General features: G+C 40.4%; 1 protein-coding gene across 1 annotated transcript in view; it reads right to left on the bottom strand.

The window, feature by feature from the left end:
- Positions 1 to 13,673, bottom strand: part of LOC122795682 (endoplasmic reticulum resident protein 29-like) — a 196,010-nt gene extending 182,337 nt beyond the window's left edge. The window contains exon 1 of the mRNA XM_044063973.1: positions 13,511 to 13,673. Coding sequence (XP_043919908.1) covers positions 13,511 to 13,639 — 129 coding nt within the window. The 5' untranslated portion in view covers positions 13,640 to 13,673. The remainder of the gene's footprint in view (positions 1 to 13,510) is intronic.
- Between the last annotated feature and the right edge of the window lie 2,682 nt (positions 13,674 to 16,355).

The raw sequence follows: 16,355 nt of genomic DNA, 5'->3' as shown, positions 1-16,355 counted from the left end.
TCCCAATATTCCAAACTGGCATGCATGCACATATATGCACACACACACACACACACACACACACACACACACACACACACACACACACACACACACACACACACACACACACACACACACACACACACTGTAATAAACTGGCATCCTAATCAGTATTAGTTGTATATTTTATAGTCACTGAGTTTTAGGATAGTCTTTTATAAGAATAAGGTTCACATAAATATAGTTTTGCCAGAATAAACCCTACATAAATACAGCATTCTGTTTGCATAGGCCTAGAGATACAGCCACATTAAAGCAGGCCTATATCTTCATTTTATATTTCACATTTTTACATGTAGTTTCAGTAAGTGTGGTCTCAACAGAAAGGAATGTTTCAGTGAAGGATGCGAATGATCTCAGTGAATAACCTTCAGGCCAAACCACTGATAAGGATGAGACATGCTAACAGACTGTGCAGAACATTTGGTACAAAACTGATCTTGTTTATATGGTACAATGATTTGGCACCAAGGTTAAATTGTCATGCAGAACTTGTGGGGAATTTACAGGGTTTTAATATCAAGAGACAGACTTTCTAGACAGAAGGCAGTTTAATTTGGATACACAGGAGACTGAGTACAGAAGTAAATTTAAAGATTGGGCAGTTCAAATATACATAAGTTTAGCTGAGATACTCAGAAGATTGAGTATAGCAGTTCAGTTTAGATTCTTTGGAGATTGAGTACAAAAGTCAGTTCAAAATGTCCAGCAGTTTAAATTTTCAGAAATCAGTTTACATATTCAGAAGACTGAGTACAAATATTCAAAAGTCAGTAAAAGTCCAGGAACTACAGGAAACAGTCCAGATTGTCTTAATCTGCTACAGTAGAGAGTCAACTATCCAAACTAATTGGGACCTAGGGTAGTTCGGATAATCAAACATATAATTGAGCCAGATTAAAAAAACTTCTAAAATATTGTTTTTTCTGCATGCAGGGAATGCACTTTTCAACCGTTCAATGATTCAAGTGAAAAATAAAGAATATTTTTCACACGTGTGGGGTACAAGCTCACAAAAAATGCACAAGTAAATATGTATCACGTTTTCATAACCAGACTTTATGATTTTTCCTACCCAAAAACTTTGGAAGGCTGCATTTGGATAATTGACGTTTCGGATAATCGATGTCCGGATAATTGCCTCTCTACTGTATTACAGAAGAAAGGGGCAATTCTGAATTCAGAGTTACAACAGACAACATAATTCAGTCTGGTTTAGTTCATTAGTATAAGACTTGTTCGGATCTTGGTAAATGACTACATGCTATCACCACTGTATGACCTACAATGTGTACAGACTTTTATTCTAAATGGTACAAAATGATTCCACACATGAAGAAGAAACTGAGATATTTGGCACTTGTTCCGCACAGCTCTGGGCAATTTAAAAGACAAAGTCATTTATGTCAGTTCTTGCAGCCATGAGTTTGATAACGTAGATAATCAGACAATGAATAGATGAATTAACTATTGAAGATGTTTGACATTTCCCCCAAAGATGTAAGACAAACACAATACTCAGACAATCTGTGTCTAAGCCACAACAGATTACTACAACAGAAAAGCTGTTCAACCTCCGGTTAAGCCACAACAGGTTACTAAAAGAGAAAAGCTGTTATCCAGAAGTTTAAATAGCAACAACCACAATCATATCTATTGTTATGCTTCAGGAGTTGGTTTTGTAGTTGCAATGGAAACTACGGTAGTGCTGAAGCTTCTTTAATTTCATTGAGCAAGGAATTACAAAGAATAGGTTTACAAACCTAAGAAGCTCTATTATGAATCTTATAGGTCCTAAAAATTGTGAGAACATGGCATTACAAGAAGGAAGAGGATATGTCATGACTACAGGTTTTAAGAGCAACTTTACACCGAAGTACCATATGTCAGCTTATAGACTAGTGTTCCAAGTGTCAGCTCTACCTTTTCTTTTGGGGGAAGCCAGTCTACCCTGTACAGAAGGCTGTAGTAGCACTGATATAATTGTACATAAAGTAGTAATTTGCATTTTATTCTGAAGGGTTTGAAGTGTAGTACTGTTAGTACTTAAGTCAGCAGTGATAAGACACATAAGTCCATAATTACCTTGTGCCACTAACACCCATTTGCCAATTGGAATTTTGGCATCAGTGGTCAACAAGCATCAATTTTGCTTGAGCTCTTCTTGTGCATGTGGTCAGCATGCAGAATGAAAGCCAAGAAGGACTGAACTAAAGCACCAAACGCTTGCAGCTCTGCAACCTTTCTAACAGCATCTCACCAGGTTCTTTTTATCAGACATTGTTATGCATTTTTTAGTAGTTTTGAAAAGCAGACACATGGTTTTATTCAAATTAAAATATAGTTGCCATTGCTGAGCTAATGACAGAGTGTATAAAAGTTATCTTGGAGCACTTTTGTGGAGTCTCTGGTAGAGCTAGCCATCTAAGGAATTAAATGCACAGAAATTGCACCCAGAGCAGTAGTCAACAGTATATACTAAAAGGGTCAGGGATAAAATTCCAGTCAAATTCTAAGTAAAAAAAAAATTCTCTGTATGGAAAGTGTGCCTTTGGCACTAACTCTGAAACTTGTCTGTCTCATGTAATATTGAAATCACTGCCAGGCTTCAGATCCAGAATGATGAGTTTAAATTACTGTACCTAAACCTATGATAATGTGATTTAAAATTATTTGACAGGTTGAAAAAACAGTGCCAGTAAGAAACACTTGTCTAAATTTGGAAATGTAATATAATTAAAGGACCAAATGGCAATTTGATTATTGTGGTCGGAAATCACAGTGTCACTTTAAAAGAATACCTTATTTGATCAAGTATTGCTCAAACTGATCCCATATTACTTTTTATTTTCAAGAAAGTTATCCCACATATGGCTATGGTGGTGCAGCGGTTAGCATTGTCACCTCACAGCAAGAGGTTCTCCAGTTCAATTCTCGGATGGAGCGCCTTCTGTGTGGAGTCTGCATGTCCTCTCCATGGTCGAGTGACGCTAAAGACATGCAGGTAGGTGTGAGCGTGAATGGGCTTGCCTTCTTTGAAGGTTGGGCATTGGGCTGGCAACTTGGCACCGTAAAAATCCACTGCCAATCATGAGTGGACTGGAGTTCTGCTGTTGCAACCCCATAATCAGGAAAAGCCGAAAGACTTTTAGTCAACTCTGCAGCATAGCTGTTTAAAGTCTGGTGCAGGTTATGTGAGGTCATTTAGTGTCATGGGTGCCTATAGCAGCTGGTTGAGGAAGATAGGAGTGAGTGGCTACTAGCTGGTCACCCTTCTTGGGGTAGGGAGGTAACTTGGCTTGCCACCTAGGGTGACACCTAGCATGACACCTAGCATGAGCACTGAGTGTAACCCAGTCAAGACTGAGCTATCCAAGCTTGCTCAGTCATGGTATGTAGCACTAGTTAAGCAGAGGGGAATTCAATATGTGTAGGCACATTTCCCCTTGGAAACAGTAATAGCAAGCTCAGCAGGACCACTGAGAGGGGTAGGTGTGTGCTGTTAATGGGGACAGGATAGACTGCCCCAGGACTGGGGTCCTCTCTGTACCACCTGACTCTCACCAGGGAGTAGGGCTCTTATTGGGACTCCCAGGCAGGAACGAATGGTCAGCAGGGCTATCACTTAGCCTGGTAGTGCCTAGCTCCTGTGGCTCCATAACAAATACCTGTAGACCAACTGGGTGTTGGTAGTGGATCCATCCTAGTGGAGAAAAAAAAACAGGAATTTATCCAAAGTTGGAAACAGAATCAGCAACATGATTTAGCAGACCACCAGCCTTCTTCCCCTGAACAGGTGACATTTTATTGAACATTGCCATTTCCTTCCCTTTTGCATGGAATCATTACGTATGGAACAGATATCTGTAAACCAATATTATTTTCTAACAGTTTAATATTCAGAACATTTCTTTTTTTACCATATGTGAATGAAAAGAGATGGCACCTTTTGGAAGATAAAGGAATCCCAGTACTTAACTACTGTATTGAAAGGGGAAGGTGGTTAAGACATGAACCTTGTGGTGAGATGCAAAGGGTTTCATTCAAAGACATCAAATATTAAAAAGTTAGATCCATTACCGCATACTGTGTCATTCAGTCTAAAAGTAGCAGCTTGCAAGGAACAGTAATTAATTAACCCATGGCTTGTGTATGTTTTTGCCATCCAGATTTTGATTTCAGCAGTTATATCATTCCATTTTGTCTGTGTCAGAAACACATTGAGTTCTTCAGTTAAAAGAGCACCTGATGATTAAGACAGAAGAATGGAGTTTTCCCTAATGTATATTAGATGAAATCTGAGCATATCTGCTTGGGACTTGAAATCCTTTTAGGAAAGACTAATGTTTACACATTCTGCCTCACTTTTGCATGACCTGCTGATGAAGTGGATTGCTGAAGAGGCTTCCTATACATTGAACAAGGCTTGGAATTCATAACATCTTGATTTGCTTGTCAGTTTGTCTGGCTATTCTGGCATGTAAGGTAATAACTGTGTTATAGCACTTAAGGTTTCCCATGATAAATTAATTTTTTTTGTTTAATTATGAAGCATCAACTTCAAATATTCTGTTTACTGTCAGCTGTGAGGAAATAAGAAAAGTGATGCTCCATTTCACCATGTGAGGCATTATTATTTGCTTTAGAACAGCTGGTACCATTGTAGCCATACCGAATACAGGCTATTTCTATCTCTTCACAGTGCCTATTTGGTTAGAAGAATTACAATTGTGAAAGCATAGTGGCTGCTATTCATTGACCGAGGAACCTCTTCTTTTACGTAAATGAAATTAATCCAGAAGGCACAAAATTTCCCAGGTCAAAATGTAAAGTTTAATTTTAATTCCCCTAATCCCCCATCCATTCAGTTATTGGCAATATGATAATAACTTATATATAATGTTTCCCCGCAATACCTCTTTCATTTTAAAACATTTTTATGATATCTCTGAAACAAGGGCTACAATGAGGTATACATAAAAACAAACAAATAAACAAACAGCAAAAAAAAAAAAAAAAAAAAAAAAAAACAGTTCTGGGGTTACTTAATTTAACCATTAGCACCTTACCATAAAATAAAACAAGTGAGTGAATGCAGTGTTTATTTATTATTTATTTAAATTTGTTAACCAGGGTAGAACACGGACACTGCAGACTCCCCCAAAGAAGCTATAAGTAAATACATACACTGGACAGAAAAATAAAACAGAAGCAATTTACAAAGATAAAGGCAAACAAAAACAACATATAGTGAACTGTTAATGAATGAAGAATGGAATAGATAGCACTGACTAGCGCAACAAACACATTTTTTATACTCAAAATTATCTAAACATGGAACCACACCATATGCATCTTATTTATCATAATTCTGTGAAATCACAGTAAAAAAGCAGTTAAAACAGTTGAGATATGAAACCAAGAAAAATTGCGACTCCACTGGTATTTTCCACATGGACAAGCTTTATTGAAACACAATTGACTTTACACTTCTTAATATGAAAAACATGAATGCTGATATTCAAGATGAGAGATTTTGATCCGTCAATGCTTTGCTTCAAAACTGCGATAATGGAGAACACAACTTCTCACTGTCCCTGATTTTCAAGATGGGTCCTAATTTTGGCTCAAAAATTTGCTTCGATCCTCTGAAAATTAGCGCTAATTTTCAGAGGATCGAAGCAAATTTTTGAGCCAAAATTAGGACCCATCTTGAAAATCAGGGACAGTGAGAAGTTGTGTTCTCCATTATCGCAGTTTTTGAAGCAAGTCATTAGAGGACGAAAACGCATCTGTGGTGATATCAGCATTCATGTTTTTATTCTGAAGAAAGTGTGTTTCAATAAAGCTTGTTCGTGTGGAAAATGCCAGTGGAGTTGTGCCTTGGTGGAATTGCTCTATTTTTTCTTGGTTTTGGCTGCTTTTATTGAGCAATTTACTTTCCTGTTTATTTTGGCAGTTGAGATATGAAAGTTATAAAAGATACAAAATGTTAACAGAACAAAGTAAAAAATTCAAGTAATACCACTATGTGGAAAGTATACACATATATATGTATGTATATATATCTATATCTATATATATATATATATATATATATATATATATATATATATGTGGTTTACCTTTAAAATGTTGAATGCTAAATGGTTGAAACTGAATTGGTTGAATGCATTATATTGAATGATCAAAATGTTGAACTAAAATTAGTCTAAACTCACGATGTCGAAATTATTGAATTTGCCCATTTCTGCACTGTAGTGCGATATCGGAGTTGGTATATTTAAGTAGGGGTGTTTGGGGGGTGCAGGGGGGCATAGCCCCCCTGCAAAATAGTAGAGGTGATTTTTCAATTAAATGAGTTGACATTTTGATCATTCAATGTTTTGAGTTTAGATGTTATTTTTCAACCAAATGAACATTAGACATTATGGCATTCAACTTTTTAAAGGTAAACCTATATTGTTCGTTGTTGTTGTTCATCCTTCGTTGCAATGGCAACAATCAGATCTGCTTTGAGTTACAGCACAATGGCACTAAATATACAAACCCAAATGATATTGCCAACATCCTGGCAGATAGGTTCAGTGCTAACTTTACCCACCCTCTCACCCCCTAAAGAGCCCATCTCTATACCGGAAGAATGCAAAGTTCCTGTAATCACAGCTGCACAGGTAAAAACCACACTGTCCAAAGCCAAGAACACAGTATCCATGGGACCAGACAACATCCCAGGCTGCATTCTACACGAACTACAGAACGAACTGGCACCCCACCTAAGTACCATGTTCAGTCATAGCCTCACCTCAGGCTTTGTGCCTGCTGAATGGCGCACAGCAGCAGTTATCCCACTCCACAAGGGGGGAGCCACCATAGACTCCAGGAACTACCGCCCCATTAGCCTGACGAGCCTGGTCTGCAAGGCCATGGAACGTATTATCATGGAACTTATAAATAAAGATATTGGTAATCTCCAAACTCTGGATCCCACCCAGTTTGGATTTATAAAAGGCAGATTATGTCTCCTAAACCTGATAGACTTCTTTGAAGCAGTCACCAAAGCCGTAGACAAGGGTAAGGTGGTTCACACCGCTTATCTAGATCTTGCCAAGGCTTTTGACACCATCCCCCACTCTGTAATTATAGATAAACTCACTAAACTAAGTATAAATCCATATGTCACAAGATGGGTTGCCAACTAGCTCACTGACAGAACCCACACTGCGAAAGTAGCAGACTCCAAATCCGACTTCAGGCCAGTGACAAGTGGAGTACCACAGGGTTCAGTCCTGGGTCCTCTCCTGCTTGGTATCTACTTCTCTGAAGTACAGGCTAACACAGAAGGTCTTTGGCTAATGAAGTTCACAGATGACTGCAAACTAGGAGCCATAATCAAAACTCCTAACGATGTGGACATCCTACAAAAGGGCCTTACTGAGACAGATGACTGGTGTCAAAGCCATGGCCTCAAGCTCAATGCCAAAAAGTGCATTGTCATCCCCTTTGGTAAAAACTCTGTACCCATGAACTACAACATAGGCGATAGTATACTTAACACTGAAAGTGTGATAAGAGATCTTGGGACACAGGTAGACAGTAGTCTCTCCTTTGATAATCACATCGCCACAGTAGTCAGGAAATCCTTCTACGTGACACACCTCATCACAAAAGGTTTCTCATCCAGAAAAAAAGAGGTCATTGTTCCCCTCTACTCATCACTCATTAGACCCATTATAGAGTACAATGTTCCTTTTGTGATGTACCTCACAAGACATCTACAACAACTGAAAAGGCCACAGAAATACCTCACAAAGAAGATTACTGGCCTCAAACAGATGCCCTATGCAGACCGTCTCAAAAAACTCCAGCTTTACTCCATCGCATATTGCCTACTTAGAGGTGATCTCTGCCTAACATACAAAGCTATGTCAAACCCAGAGCTGTTGGACATGCTCCACTTAAAGAAATCCCAATCCCTCCGAGCTACACGCTTTAGGGACCACCTAAACCTTGTTACCACATTAAACAGAACATGCCAGAGGGATAGATTCCTGTCCCAGAGACTTCCCATACTCTGGAATAAACTACCTATCTATATCAAACAAAGCTCCTCATTAGCACTCTTCAAGAAAAATCTTGATGATTGGATGGGAAATAGGAAATTCACCCCGGGGATCACCTCTGTGGCTCTGCCCGACAGTGGCACAGGAAAATAATTTTCTTGGGTGGCAAAAACCAGGGTACCTTTTTGGCTGGGCTTGTATAGGCCCCAGAGCTGATAGCCTAGTACCTACCTATGAACCTATGAACATCACATCAAGGAGGTTGACTGAGTATGGTGTATCCATCTGTGGCTGATCAGTCCAATGCAGACTTAGAAAGTTCTGCCGCACATTGGGCACAAGTTGTCATTTGAGTTGGTTGGCAATGAGTTGGCTATGGATTTATGCAGCTCACGCTTCCTCTGTGCCTCTGTGGTTCTGCTCTGGTCATTTTCAGGTAGCACCTTTGCTGATACAGCTTCGCCAGGTGGGGCAGTCTTGTGCTAGGGTTTCCCAGGAGTCTGAGTCAATGCCACAGTTCTTCAGAGAGACTTTCACTGTGTCCTTGAAGCACTATTTCTGCCCACCTTGTGTGTGTTTGCCTCTTGCAAGTTCACCATAAAACAGTCTATTGGGGAGGTGTGTGTCTGACATACGTACAAGGTGGCCTGCCCACCTGACTTGGGCTCTCCTCAGCAGGGTGTAGATACCTGGCAGTCCAGCTTGAGAGAAGACAACTGTGTCTGGAACTTTGTCCTGACAGGTAATTTTCCACAGACTTCTTAAACAGTTCATATGGAATTGATTCAGCTTTTTGGCATGATGCTCATACACAGTCCATGTCTCACAGGCATACAGTAGTGTGGGCAGTATGACTGCCTTGTACGCCTTCAGCTTTGTGGACACTGACTCCTGCAACCGTCCAAATGTGGAGCTTGTCTTGGCGATGTGTGTGTCTACCTCATCTTCAATGTTCACAAATCTGGAGAGTGTGCTGCAGAGGTATGTAAACTTGTTAACAGCCTTCAAGATCTCATCGGTGTAGTTGGTTCTGCATACGTCTTTTGCGGTGCAGGCTGATGCATAACTTCAGTCTTCTTAGTATTAATTGTGAGGCTGAAGTTTCTGCAGTCATTGGAAAAAAAAATTCATACTCTGCTGCATCTGGGCCTCTGTGGCAGCAGTGAGTGTGCAGTCATCTGCAAACAAGAAATCGCATGCAAAGTCCTCTTCAACCTTGGTCTTGGCCTGTAGCCTCTGCAGGGTGAAGAGCCTGCTATCAGTCCTAGATCTAATCTTGATGCTAGTTTCTTCATCATTGCAGAAGCCATCTGCCAGCATGGCCGAGAATATCATGCTGGACAGCATGGGTGCCAATACACAGCCTTGCTTGACTCCGTTGGTGACTGGGAAGGCATCAGAGGAGTCTCCATCATCCAATACTCGAGCAAGCATGCCATCATGGAACTGGCGCACCATACTGATGAATTTTCCTGGGCAGCCAAACTTCTCCATGATCCGCCATAGCCCCTCAAGACTGATGGTGTCAAAGGATTTGGTCAGGTCCATGAACATTGTGTAAAGGTCCCTGTTTTGTTGCTGGCACTTCTCCTGAATTTGATGTGCTGCAAATATCATGTCCAGTGTCCCTCAGCCCTCTCTAAAGCCGCACTGACTCTCTGGCAGGTGTCCATCTTCCATGTGTTGAATGAGACAGTTGAGGAGGACTCTGGCAAGGATTTTGCCGGCAATGACCAGGAGAGAGATTCCTCTGTGGTTGTCACAAGACTGCCTGTTTCCCTTTCTCTTATAGATATAGATGATGGAGGCATCCTTTAGCTCCTGAGGGATAACTTCCCATTTCCACATGGTCTGGAAGAGCTCGGTGAGCTTCTGTAACAAGACTGGTCCTCCTGTCTTGTAGATTTCAGCAGGAATGGAGTCACAGCCTGGTGCTTTACTATTGGAGAGAAGCTTAATTGCTTCCTTAACCTCTGATTCCTTTGGAGGTCTGCCAGGGAGGTGTTAATGATGACTCACGGCATGTGGTCAATGGCTTCTGTATTGATAGAGGAAGGCCTGTTCAGGACATTGATGAAGTGCTCAGTCCATCTTTCCAAGATGGCTTTCTTGTCAGTAAGCAGGGTGGACCCATCGGCACTAAGGAGTGGTGATATTCCAGACCCGTAGATGGTCTTCAGGGCATCATAGAAACACTTGGAGTTGTTGCTATTAGTGTACTTCTGGATCTCATCTGCCTTTCCGCTAAGCCAGGAGTCTTGCATCTCTCTGAGCTTTGCTTGCTTGCACCTTGGTTTTGATGGAGTTATAGGCTGTTTTCTTGAAGACGGATGTAGTGTCTTGCTGCAGGGATCTGAAGGCTGCATGCATCTTATCCAGCAGCTTATTAATGTCTTCATCATTATCATTAAGCCAGTCCTGGTGTTTGCATGTGTTCAGGACCAGATGAGTGAGAGCAGTGTTGTAGACCAAATCCCTAAAGGCTGCCCAGTTCTCTTCTGCACTGTTGGTGCCAAAGCTGAGTTGGTCAAGCTTACTGTCGAGGTGCTCCCTGAGGTTCTGGTGCACAGAGTGGTGTTCTAACTTGCTGACATTCAGGTGCTTATTGGTCTTTTTCCCCTACAGGAACCACCTAGGCTGAATGTGCATGTTGAGTTTTGAGAGGATGAGTCTCTGGTCTGTAAAGCAGTCTGTGCCACACATGGCCTTAGTCACTCTTACATCCTGCCTGTCCCTTCTCCTTACTATAACATAATCAGTGAGATGCCAGTGCTTGCTGCGTGGATGCATCCAGGACATCTTGTTATGGCTGGGTAGGCGGAAGACTGTATTTGTGATTAACAGGTCATGAGCTGTGCAGGTCTTCAGAAGTAGATGACTATTGCTGTTACTTTTGCCTAATCCATTCCTCCCAATGACACCCTCCCAAGTCTGGTAGTCTACACCAACTCTGGCACTGAAGTTGCTTAAGATGATGAGTTTATCCACCTTGGGCACAGATGCTATGAGGGACTCCAAGTCTTCATAAAACGTGTGTTTAATTTCCTCTGTGTTTGTCCTGGTTGGGACATATACACTTATGAAGGTGGCGTGGCTCTTTCCTTTGAGGGGGAGCCACAGAGACATGAGTCGGTCATTGAATCCTTTAGGGAGACTGGCTATCAAATTAGATCTGCTAGTGAAACCCATTCCTGCTTCACGATGTTCATCGCTGCTGTGGCCACTCCAAAAAAAAAAAGGGTAATTGGCTTTAACTTCTGTCAGCTGGCTTTTGTCTGTGAACCTGGTCTTACTGAGGGCTGATATCTGGATGTTATACCTGCCGAGTTCTCTTGCGACAAGTGCTGTTCGTCTCTCAGGTCTGTTTTGGAGCTATCCATGAGCGTGCGCACATTCCATGTGCCAGTGGTGAGCAAAGTCACCAATGTTTTTTCTTTGTGATTTGATCGCATGGTTGGGATCCCTGCCTGCCGTGGGAAGCAGGCCAGGGGTAGGATGAAGCAGGCTGTGTTTAGGGCACCTTTTCTAGCCCCTTCCTCAGGCCATGGAGGTGAGCACAGCGATCCTAAATAGGGCTGCTCAGACACACACGGGGCTGCCGAACTTCACTGCTGCTTCAGTCCGGTAGAGAGCGACTCATTGCCCTGGGCCATCTGTGTGTGAGGTTGTGGCTACAGCTTCCAGTGTATCTGCACCTGCTGCTTCTTCATTCACCCATCGTCACAGGACTTGGGGAGAATGATGTCTTGACTTGAGCGTGAATTGGATTATAGTGAGAGAGAGTTGCGCAGATTGTCAGTCTCACTCTCACCCCAGCCTATCTTGATGGGGTTGTAAGGGGTGCCAGGGAGAGGTAGTACCTCTGATGGGTGAACATGTCATGCTATTCAGAGTAGTTCATCCACCTTGGCCCTCACCTGACACTCAGCTCTCACCTGTGGCTCTTCTTAGCTGTCTGCATGCAACAGCAGCCACACCCCAGGCAACGGCTTTGACTGGCTGGCAAAACCAGGTGAGGGTGGCTGACAGGTTTGCACCCCTTGGTGAGTCAGGGCTTGTCTACATATGCATGCAAAGACTGGATCCCGCAGACTGTGCGGAGGAAATCACTAGACTGATTCAACGGGTAGGAAAGTGGACTCGGCAAAGTGATGTGGAGTGCAAATAGGGCACAGTAAGACACATTAGGACACTGTTGGCCATCCACTGCATCCCGACCCATCTCCAGTCATCTTGACTATGTCCTGCCACTGGATATATATATATATATATTTATACATACATACATATATATATATATATATATATATATATATATATATATATATATATATATATATATACATACATATATATATATATATATATACACACACACACACACACACACACACACACACACACACACACACACACACACACACACACACACTTACACAAACACACACATATTTATTTTATGTTAAGGTGGTTATATATATCCCTTAATAACTAAGCATTTCTAAATAACATGGAGATGCAATATGAGAATATATAATGGAAAAATAAAAGTGGTATTCGTTCTAAGAATAGGCTGACCAACTGGGATAATGTCTCAAAGAAAATGATGCCAATACCAGCTAAATGTGTTATGCATTTGAAAACTAACCTGAAATGCATAGCATTAAATATAACTACATTTCTTCATATCTAGGTTGTTCTTTTGTCATAAATGAAAATGTATAATATGAGGAATGTTTTGTATGTACATTTCACACAAGCAAAATGTTTACATGTACAATAACTGGTTATGGCGAATGAGCAGAAGCAAACTCCTTAATGTTTCATTTAATAGCTGCACTTCAGTTCATGCATCTTTAAATGTTTACTGCAAAGTACACTGTGCAGGACACAAAAACCTCAATGTTGCTTGTTTAACTTAACTGACGTAAATGCTGCATGCAGTTGCTAATTCCATGGAGTATCTTTTTTGGCATAGCCCATATGAACCTGTCTCTCAGACTCAGAAATTAAAACCACAGACCACACAATTTCATAACTGTCCCTGATTTTCATGGATGTCCCTGATTGTGTTCAAACCTTTGTTCTGCCCCACCTAATCCCTCCTAAAATTGATGATTTGGGGTAGAAAAAGGTGGATTACCCTTAACAAATAATGACAATAATTAACAATTACAGACTTATTTTACATCAGTAAATGCACATTAATTCACATTTTCTTACTCAGTTAACTTCTCAAGTTAATAGTAATAATATTTAAAAAAAATGTCTCTGATTATCTCTGGATGTGTTCCTGATTTTGGAGGTAAAATGATCAAAGCTAAGCACAGTTCTGCACCAAGCCAGTTCAACTTTCTGCCCGCAAGTACAACATAATCAGTTTGCCAAATACAGCACATACTTACCTTGAAGAAAGTTGGGATGTCTAAATGTACTGCACCATTGATCTGTCTGCCAGCAAGTAGGAGAAAACCACAGGATAGGATTAATGCTAAGGACAAAAAGGGTTTTTTTAGTGCTACGTACTGAGACATTTTGGAGCAACATTGCTTCAGTTTCACTTTTGAGTTTGAGTCACGTGATCTGGATGAGGTAACATTTTTAAGGACGCATCAGAAGCTGCAGGGTTATAATAACAGCAGTTTACAATGGGTCTTGCAACAAGCCTACAGCTTCAGATCTTGGTATAACTACTGTCACTCAATATTTTTAGGCTAGTTAACTTCCTACTGTACATTCAGCAGTCAGGCTTTTGATTCACATACTTTGTAAGATGGCATTCAGTTGTAGAACCATGATTTATGAAATGTTTTCTAGATACTTGTCACAACAAATAATATATCAGATGTTTTCATAATTCATTCAGTAGTCTTTCTTTTCTAGGATTCAGTGTTTAGTAAGATTGGCCTTGATTTATAAACTGCTTTATGGGATACTTATACCAGGCAATGTATCAGATGTATGCTTTTTCATATTCTGCAGCCATTAATTTAGAGTGGCCCTGCTTGTTCAATCATATGACACATTGCTCAGCTAACTGAACCAGTACTGTACAGCAGAAAACGCAGTCCATGATGGTTATTATAGTATGTAGCTATATAATTTGCAATGCACTGAACATTTTAAACATTTCTCCATTATGCTGACAAGGAATCCCTAAACACAAACACATTAAAAAAGGGCTTAAGAAAACAACTAATACAAAGTGTAGTTGCATGCTTTTCTTAAATGCATTAACTAAAACACTGTTTCACATTTCAGTAAAGCTTTAATGAAGGCACTGGTAAACCTTGAAAATACGAGAGTGTGTGCACTCACATGCATACAGGTATATAGTCATACACGTACACAGTAAGAAACACGATTACACTTTAATTAAAATAGCATTAAAATGTATGAAAGTATCTGCTGTGTGCATGTGTGTGTTTGTGTGTGTGTGTGTATCTATATCTATCTATATATATATATATATATATATATATATATATATATATATATATATATATAAAATATATGTGCATGTGCCTGTGTGTGAGAGAGAGAGTGTGCACATAAATATAAACAGTTAAAACACTATGTTTAAGTGCCTTGTCCATTTATATGCCATACTGCATTACACGTCACAGCATAACATGAGATAATGTCTCAACTTATTACATTAAGTAAAGACATGGTAGAATCTTTTAGGAAAATCCACCTTGTGCAAACATAGAAACTGATGAAAGTTAAAATCAAACTCTAGACCTCACATATAAAAACTTTCTAATTAATATTGAACAGAAAAACTGTCATTATTACTTCTAAATTCAAAGAGATAAAATAAACGTGGTTTGGACACAAAGCAATTTGTTCATAGATGTCTGCAGGATTGGGGGAGATTTGGGTGGACAGAGGGGTTTTTAAGACTTAAGTGGATGCAGGAGTGTTGGGATGTTACAGGCAAGGAATGATTAATCTTAGTGGCCTTGAAACTTCCCGCCCCTCTTGTAAATTTGTGTTTGGATACTCCTTCTGGGCCCATCTCATTTGCTCACTCAACTGAGTGCAGTGAGATCATATTCTGATTTCAGGCACTCCTACTGTGTACAAAGAGAGCATCTGGGAAACAGACAAAAAAAATGTAAGCTTGTTTCCTGCCTTTCCTGTTAAGTGGTATAGACTATTTGTAGGCTTCTGAGCCCCCAAGCCCTTCTGTGTTGGAGGGAAGCCTTCTAGCTTAATTTTTTTTCTTATAACTAGCCAGTTTTATAGTTTCAGCACTCAAATCTGTTTCTTTGATCTCAGCACTTGTTCAGAAAAAAAAAAATCATCTGCTTTTACTGTACTTGTGTTTCTACCTATTTTATTTTACTTTTGCATCATCTTAAAAGTACTCAATTGTATTTATTACTGCTTGGTGTAACTCATTCTAAGCCTTTTGGTTTAAACACTTGGGCTTCGGACCAGTTGTTTTGCACTGAGGGTTTGTGGTCTGCACTGTAGTGGCAGAACAGGTAGCTTACATCCTTCTAGGTTGGGAACTGCTGACTGAGGGCTCAGTGTCTGTTATTCTAAAAGTGTATTAATTCTGGTTTAAGCACTTGGGCTTTCAGGCCAGTTATTTTACATTAAGAGGGTTCGTGGTCTGCACTCTTGTGGGAGGAGAGGCTGGACTCTGCCCTTCTGAGCTGGGAATTTCTGGTTAAAGGCTTATAGTGCATGCATATCTGAACTGCTTCTTACTGAAGTTGGTGCACCTTGTTTGCTGTGGCATAGACTGGATTCGGGCCTGCTGGATCTAGCTTTGTTTGTGTAATTTGAGCACTAATCCAGGCATTCTCTAAAGTATTCAATTGTATTTATTACTGCTTGGTAGTAACTTGATTAAAGTGTAGCTATCATTCTAAGTCTTTTGGATTAAGCACTTGGGCTTCGGACCAGTTGTTTTACATTAGGAAGGTTTGTGGCATGCACTGTGGCAGGACAGGTAGCTTTCATCCTTCTAAGTTGGGAACTGCTGATTGAGAGCCCAGTGTCTGTTATTCTTAAAGTGTATTAGTTCTGGTTTAAGCACTTGGGCTACAGGCCAGTTATTTTACATTAAGAAGGTTCGTGGTCTGCACTCTTGTGGGAGAAGAGGCTGGACTCTGCCCTTCTGAGCTGGGAATTTCTGGTTAAAAGTTTATAGTGCCTGAATATTTGAACTGCATCTTACTGAAATTGGTACACCTTGTTTGCTGTAGCATAGACTAGATCCAGGCCTGCTGAATC

This window comes from Protopterus annectens, chromosome 2.part2 (genome assembly GCF_019279795.1).
Source record: "Protopterus annectens isolate FY-2018-M chromosome 2.part2, PAN1.0, whole genome shotgun sequence".
Taxonomy (NCBI): domain Eukaryota; kingdom Metazoa; phylum Chordata; order Ceratodontiformes; family Protopteridae; genus Protopterus; species Protopterus annectens.
The sequence above is the reverse complement of the archived record's forward strand: the minus strand, read 5'-3'. Positions and strand labels throughout refer to the sequence as shown.